The sequence below is a fragment of the Ipomoea nil genome, unplaced genomic scaffold (genome assembly GCF_001879475.1).
Source record: "Ipomoea nil cultivar Tokyo-kokei standard unplaced genomic scaffold, Asagao_1.1 scaffold0176, whole genome shotgun sequence".
NCBI classification, from domain to species: Eukaryota; Viridiplantae; Streptophyta; class Magnoliopsida; order Solanales; family Convolvulaceae; genus Ipomoea; species Ipomoea nil.
The window spans coordinates 2,546,737-2,555,312 of NW_017616604.1; the positions used below are offsets into that span (position 1 = coordinate 2,546,737).

General features: G+C 35.4%; 1 protein-coding gene across 1 annotated transcript; it reads right to left on the bottom strand.

The window, feature by feature from the left end:
* Positions 1–2,154: 2,154 nt before the first annotated feature.
* Positions 2,155–5,893, bottom strand: LOC109177393 (DNA-3-methyladenine glycosylase 1). Its single transcript, XM_019326760.1, has 5 exons — positions 4,503–5,893; positions 3,756–3,813; positions 3,584–3,667; positions 3,294–3,435; positions 2,155–2,749 (listed from the first exon to the last, which is right to left on the bottom strand). The coding sequence occupies exons 1-5, from the start codon at positions 4,900–4,902 to the stop codon at positions 2,387–2,389; spliced, it is 1,047 nt and encodes a 348-aa protein (XP_019182305.1). The 5' UTR covers positions 4,903–5,893; the 3' UTR covers positions 2,155–2,386.
* Between the last annotated feature and the right edge of the window lie 2,683 nt (positions 5,894–8,576).

The following is an 8,576-nucleotide window of genomic DNA, read 5'->3' on the forward strand; positions in this document are numbered from 1 at the left end:
TTTTCCAGGAGGAAAGTAATGATGTGTGTAAAAGCAGCACTGATCAAGGAGAACGAAGCCACAGAAGAGGCGGGGAGGAAGAGCATGAGCAAGAGCGTGGCGGTGGCCAATGCAAGCCACGAGGTGCGGACTGCTCTTGTAGGGATAACTGGTTTATAAGAAAAGAAAAAAGCCCATATCAGCATAGATTACCTGTAACTTGTAAATAACTTGTCAAAACATAGTTATTGAAAGGTTAGGGTGCAACATGAAGAATCCATAATAATTCATGGTGCAGGATGACACTTTAGTCTATCTTATATTATATTTGTCATGTGCAATCCTTTGAATTTACAATTTTATATTTACTTATTATTATTTATTTATTTATTTATTTATTTATTTATTTATTTGTGGTTTGATTGGTTGGGCAATTGGGTTGATTGTGACCTAATTTACATTTAACTTGTAATGGTTATAGGTCTCTTATTATGTAAAAATTTAATCCTGCAATCTAACCATGAGGCATACTTATTGTCATTAATGAAGCTTTAAACACTATGAAAGGGGAGCAAGTTAGCTTAGTGAAGGGTGGCAAAACAACCAGCTGTGAGCAGGAAAGGAAACTGCCATTTCATTTCCAGAGGGACTCTCTTGTTCCCCCATCTACACCTTTCAAGAATTGAGTGAGGGCCCTATAATCACAAATGCACTGTTGAGAAAACCACATCCTATATCCTATATAAATGAAAAATAAGATGAAACCAACAACCTTTTGGAATAGAATTAAACAAATCCCATAAAACAGGGGTCCCTCCATTTCTGTTAATGTTGTCTCCAGCACTGGGGACACAGTTGAAATGATGATGGGTTTGATTATGGAAACAGAGGACTCATCAACTGTTCATCTTTTGCTATATCTGTAAAAGCTGGCTCTGATGAGTCAATGTAAGTTTCAGCTGTCCAACACATTCTATGAACACAGCTACAGGTCCCTACATCTTGCTGCATTATTGCTTTGCTTTTGTTACAAAAATGATGGCATTGCAAGAAAAATATGGCTTGCTTTAAAAATAATTTTTTTTAAAATTCCTACTCCGCATTATATTACACCCGAATTTAGGTTAAAGGTATATCCCGACAATCCTAGATATAAATATTTATAGTTGTTTTTTGAATGACGAGGAGAATCCACAGTCACTACACTAGAGAGTATGCATTAAGAAATTCTCCCCTTGTAAGTTGTAACTCTAGCCGGTAAATGACTACAAGAAGGTAAAAAGAAAACCTGCAACCACTATTTAACCTAGTCGGCAAATAATCACAATGAGGTAAAGGGAAACTCGCAACCAGTGTTGTAAAAATCAGCCTAGGCGGCCCTAGGTCAATGCGATTTTAACCCTAGGCGGGTTTTAGTTGGCTGGCCGACTAGGTGCCGATTTGGGCACCTAACTCCGCCTAGTTGGTTCTTAACTTGGGCGAGTGGTATTTTTTGTCTGCTTGGTTGCTCCTCTTATATATTCCTCTAGCCATGTACTCAACTAACTATCTAACATATGTAGTTGACTAGTTTGTTGGATTATAATAGTCTAACAACTTACAACCCTGAGTGGGAAAAGTGAAGACGATATACTCAAATTACTTGAACGCCTAGGAGGCGCTGCCTAGGCACCCGACTAGTGCCTAACACCTTTTGCAACATTGCTTGCAGCCACTACCTAAGGATATGCACTGAGTAAATCCTATCGTGTGACCCTAGCCGACAAATGAGGAGGTAAAGTGAAACTCATAGCCACTACTTGATGATGTGCATTGAGTAACCCCACTTTGTAACCCTAGTTGGCAAATGACCACAAGGAGTTAAAGGGAAATCCACTATCACTAACTGGGGTGTTCATTGAGTAAACCCCGCATTGTGATCCTAACCAGCAAATGACCACAAGGAGATAAACCAACTTAAGTTGGTCATAGCTGACCATCTCAAACCAAGACGGCTAATAGGCCATTCTCACTGGGAATCAAACTTGAAACCTTAACAACTGACTAACTTAACTGAGATTGCTCCTAACAATCTTGTATATAAATATTTATAGCTGCTTTAAGTCATGTTCATCAAAATTATGAATAGTTTGTTCACTTCTTCTCCTGAGCATGTCTACTGATGAACATTCACGATTTTAATAGATAAGACTTAATTTACATTTATGATGAATGTCTGTACAAAGGGGTACAAAGGATGGTGAGATGGGGTGCACAATATACCAGTTGTTCACATGGTAAATATGAAGATGAGTAAAAATTTATTTCCAGGTGATCTACAAAACAATAATGCAGACTGTCAAATTCTTCAAACACTTGAAACATGTTCATTCAGTGTCTGCAGCAGAGCTTCAAACAATTAACTTGATCATTCAGAAGAGAAACTTAACTCGTCGATCGATCTACACATCTCTGACTCTTTTGCCCCCTCGTCGCCTCTCTCCCCAGCTTCATCGGGCTCCTGTTTCCCGAGAGCTGCTGCTGCAATGCATTCTTGGAATCTAAAGCAGCTGACGAGATGGTCATTTGTTATCCCGGCAGCCTGCATGAACGAGTAAATGACTGTTGGCCCGACGCCCCTAAACCCTCTCCTCACTAGGTCCTTGCTAATCACATCAGCTTTTGGCGTTTTCACTGGAACCTGACGAGGATAACTGAATCTGCTAACCGTCGGTTTGTGGTTCACAAAACCCCAGATATAATTGTCGAACGACCCAAATTCTTGTATAATCTGGGAAAAAAAACGGAAAGGAATCACTAGGATAATGATACAACTGTTCTGCAGTTATTATTACAATGACAAGATAGAACTCCTATAATGACAATGTCCTTTGCCTATGTAGACCCAGAAAAACCCCGGGCAGTCAGAAACAACACTTAATTTCCACCTAATCCGCCCTATATTGTACATTTTCTTGTCTCAAGCAAATGCAACAAGAATAAAAGAAGTGGTCCATATCGGGAAAACAAAAATCACGAGGATTTGGCATGGGGTATGAACAGTACTCGAAACAGTAGTAACTACATCAAAGCAGTGATGAGAAGACTAGATTCATTGCTTCCGTTTATTGGCTTTAAATACATATGGCGGCAGATCCATATTAACAACTTCACAACTTGTGGTGCTCGGTTTTTAACTATTATTAACTCGCAATGGATCTAGCTAGGAAAGGCTCTTATAGTCTTGATTACTAGGACTAGTTAGATTTAACCTTAAAAGTTAAGCATCACATTAAACCTGAGTTACCGTTAAAAAAAAAAAAAAAAGTTTATACCTTGGACACTTGACGAGCATTCTCAATGATGGTTCGGAGTTTTAGCTCTGACAATAGTGAGCTTGCAGTACTCCCGGGTGCTATTATTTTCCTCTCGTTAAACTTTGCAACAGCTACAGGGTCGAAATCTGCAAATACTTCCCTGCATCAAGAAACTTATCATAATATAAGGAATTTTAAGGAATTAAAGGGAACAAGGTAAAATAGAAAAAAGGGTTATCCATTTTTCTGTTGTGAATGTTTAATACAGAAATATTTTAGATAAACAGGATCTTAAAGCTCGGGGGCACCTGAATATGTGTCTTTTACTGAGAATAGAAGGCCATGTAAGTTCCGCCAGAGCCCCACATAGAACGAGGAGCTCAAATAATTTCCTACAAAAATTCAACAATAGTTAGCAAAGGGCGAAATCCTCCGTTCTATGAAGAATGCTGCAAAAGACATTGCTTTGCAGTGACATACTTATCATCATGTACAGGAACTCCCCATTCTTCATCATGGAAATTAGCATAAGACGGGTCTGGTTGAACCAAATAAAAACAAAACCGTGAGATATCAGAAATTCAAATTACAGACAGTTTGCATATAAATAGACTTTTTTTTAGTACTACTGACTCTGTTACAATGTAGTATCTGTTCATAGCTACTTTCTCAACCTACTGAAGCACAAAGAGTCAATATTGTCCCCACCGTTCTTTTATTTTTCTAACTTTGATGCCGGATATTCTAGATAATATAAAGAATTAACATGCAAAACCACTTGTTCTTGATTCATATAGCTTAGAAAAAGTCCATACAAAAGTTTAAAGCAAATCTAAACCGGGAAATCAGTTTTGAAGTGACTAAACAACAGGGTTCCATGTCAAACAAGGATAGACTCGGCTTCAAATTCCAAGTCTTTGCATCTAATTCTTACTTCATATCACTTCTGTATCTGTATAATTGAAGTGTTTGTCTTAATCTTTTCTCCGTTGACATAAATTTGTTCTGGTTCTCAGTGTTACTCACGAATGGCATAAAGCTTTTCCAAAATATCATTACTATCAGCGCATTATGAACTATTAGTTTCACATCTATTGGCAATAGCTACTAACACAGTGCAATTCTAGTAATCGGGGCTAATGGTGCAGGCTTAAACAAGTCAAGATAACAAATTTCCAACATTCATAAACGTCAAAATGTTATTAAACTAGAGAAACGAGAACGAACCAGTATTTGGTGTCACCCAGGCACACCTTTTCTTGGAGTGTACACTATCAGGTGAATGTGATGAATCCGAAACAACAACAACTTTAGACCTCGAGCTCGACTGCTTCCTCCGGGAAGAAGCACTGCTGCTTGTTCTATATATCTGACCCGTGGAAGCCCTGCTACGGAATGAATCTGTTGAAGCATCGGATGAACATGACGCACTGAGAGACAAATTAGAATGCATCAAGAACTCGTGTCTACGAAGCATGGATTGAACACCACTCTTATCCTTCTCCACCATATCTCCCTTTTTCGAAGGCTTAGAAAGAGGTCTTTGAACACCTCCAGCAGGTACATAAACTGCCATTTCTTCTGAATCAGACACATTCTTAGACCTTACCCTTGTAGCCCCTGACATTGGATTAACAAAAATTTCAACTTTAGCTTTCCAAATTCCTTCACTTTACTGATTCTAGCAAGCTTTTACAGTCGCCAAGTTGTCAAATCCCCAAGCGAAAATATTGAATATCTTCCAAAACAACTGCATTGCAATAATCCCTTCCAAATACACCAAATGTTGAAAGGAAAACAGCCCAAAACAATGACCCTCAAAATCCATTAAAATTGCAGAAATCACACAACAAATCCAAAATAGGTCCTGAAAACTCCCACAAGAAAGCCAAATGGAGTCAATCCAATACACCCCATTACCACATTCCTGCTAACCACCCCCAAATTCCCAAAGATAGTTTCTCAAAAACCAAGCTTCAAGAACCCCATTTCAGGATCCTCCAAGAACTCAGCACTCCCACATTTGTATCTCCATCACCACTGACTAAGACAAATTTCTGGTCCACTCATTTACATACAAAGAAAGATGCTCAGCATATCAAGTATCAACTAAGCTACTCAATATATCTATTGTTTATTTTATTTTATGTGTATATATAGAAAGATACAAGTATTTCAACTATACTATGTAAAGACAGCTCTGACTCTCTGAGTGTTGGTGGGTGGGGGAAGAATTGGTATAAGAGTGCACCTAAAAAAAGGAATATATTCCTTCTCTCTCTCTCTCTCTCTCTCTCTCTCTCTCTCAGAGTGCAACAAGGAACTGAAATATTGTCTTTTCAGTGCTACACTATTTTATACATGTATTGGATAGGTTTAGAAACAGAAAAGGCTGACATTCAAGCATTCAACGACTGATAACAATGATGAACGCTATTAAAAATTCATTCTTTTAATATTCTTTTGCTTGTCGAGTGGGATTTTTGTTAAAAAGAAAGTGTAATATACAAAATGTGGGGAAATGGAGGTTTGGGTTTGATCCGTAGAGTAGAAGGAGAAATGCTTTTGCTGTGAACTTGTGGAGAGAGAGAGAGAGAGAGAGAGAGGAGACAGCGAAACAAGAAGCGAATCAGAGAGAGACAAGAGAGGGTTGTTGCCTTAAGTCCTTAACTTATTTTTTGGGAGTGAGTGACGGTGACCGGCTGGACCGGCACAATAGCTACCATGTTGTCGGGGACGGTTCAGCCGGTCCAATTTGTGAAAATAAATAACACTTTTAGTCTATTAATTATAGAGCATATATCAATTTTGATCTCACGAGTATTAGTAAAATGACAATTTTGGTTCACATGTTTAATTCATACCAATTTTCATCAATGATTATTGTTTTAGTACCAATTTTCATCCACGATTATTATTTTAGTACCAATTTTCATCCACGACTATTGTTTTAGTACCAAAATTCATCACCCCGATCACTCATTCGTTCAAGACATGTCGAAATCTACAAAATTTTAAGGGTATTTTTGTCATTTCCAACTTAAGATCCCAATTTGAGTCATCGTTTTCAACTTAAGATCCCAATTTGAGATGAATAATCAGATTTAAGCCTTAAGATCGATCTCAATTCGTAGTTCCCCACATCATCTTACCTTAATTTGAAGAGGAGAACTGTGAATTGGGATCAACCTTAGGACTTAAATCTCTTTATTCAAGCTCAACTTGGGATCTTAATTTGAAAATGACGAAAACACGCTTAATAATTTCATATTTTGACTTTTCTTAAACGGAGGGGGTGACCGGTGTGATGAATTTTTGGCACTAAAATAATAGTCTTGGATGAAAATTAGTAATAAGACAATAGTCATTGATGAAAATTAGTAGGAATTAAATATGTGGATCAAAACTGTCATTTTGCTAATACTCGTGGGACCAAAATTGGTATTTGCTCATTAATTATAATAATATGAGCAAATACATATTTTGGTCCTACGAGTATTAGCAAAATAACGGTTTTGGTCCACATGTTTAATCCCTACAAAATTTCATCCATGACATTTGTTTTAGTACCAATTTTTATCAATGACTATTATTTTAGTACCAAAATTCATCATGCAAGTCATCCCCTTCATTTAAGACATGCCAAAATCTAAAGATTTCAATGACATTTTTTTATCATTTTCAACTTAAGATTCCAATTTGAGCATGAATAAAGGGATTTAAGCCCTAAGACCGATCTCAATTCGCAGTTCTCATCCTCATCATACCTTAATTTAAGGAGGAGAACTGTGAATTAGGATAGATCTTAGGGCTTAAATTTTTCTATTCATGCTCAAATTGTGATCTTAATTTGAAAATGTCGAAAATACCCTTAATAATTTCATATTTCGTGCGTGTCTTAAACGAATGGGTGACCGGCTAATTTTGGCACTAAACTAATAGTCGTGGATAAAAATTGGTACTAAAATAATAATCGTGGATAAAAATTAGTATGAATTAAACATGTGGAGCAAAACTGTCATTTTGCTAATAGTCATTGGATCAAAATTGGTATTTGCTCTAATAATATAGTGAATTCAATTTCACAATTATAACCATCTCTATTTTTTATTTTTTAATTATTAATATAGAAGTAATTTTTCTTATGATTTTTATTAGTAGTTGGTATGGTACTGCTAATTAAATTTTTTTGAACCTAAAAGTCCCATTAATTATATAATTATCTAAACGTGTCATAAATCAAACATAATAATACCTATATCAGCATCATACTCGGTTAACATGCCTGCAAGTTCTTTAACTCAATCCAAAACCTAATTAATATATTCAAAAATAATAATTTTATATATTTTTGGCTAATAAATGTATAATACTTAATTTTTTCTAAAAATTTGTTTAGTACAACATGAAATATGGGTTCGAGTACGAGTACTTCATTGTTACCTTAATTCAAGACAAGTATTCATTTATATATTTGAATATGATTAGTCACTATATAAACTTGTACAGTGTACTTATGCAATTTGACTTGTTGTCCTCTCTAATATTTATTCAATCAAATTATTAAAGACAATGAATTTATATATAAAAGTTTAATTTTTAAGGCTAAAATTGTAAAATCACCTCAATCCTCTCATATTTCATTTTTTTTTTTTTTTCACATGAGAGCATTTCATGCATTCACATTATTATTATTTGGGTTAAAGTCATAGAAATTGTTGAAAATTATGTATTTTGTTTTAAAAGTTTGTCTATTATATGAAAAAAATATAGGAAGAAAGAATAAAACTAAAATAAACATACAAATTTAACCATGAGAAATTAAGTTTTGATATATAAATTAATTATTTTTAACAATTTCATTTTAAATTTTTAATAGAAAAGAAAAGGAATAAGGGTCAAATAGGTCATCCAATTGCACACTAACATGCAATTAGATCACCAAACTCAAAAAAGCTACAATTAGGTCCCTGAACTATACAAATTCATGCAATTTCACAAAAAATTAAAAGTTCTCCATGACTGGCCGGAGTCCGGAGACTCCTTCGTCTACGGCTGTTTTTTTTAAAAATAATTTATTATTTAAAATTATTAAAATAAAAATTTAAAAATTATTTGTAATTCTGTAACCGGCACAACAGGTAAACAAGTCATTTTTGGTGAAATTGCATGAATTTGAATAGTTCAGGGACATAATTAGAACTTTTTTGAATTGGGTGGTCTAATTGCATTTTAGTGTGTAGTTGGATAACCTATTTGACCTTTATTCCCAAAAAAAAAAAAAAATTATTAGGAGAGAAT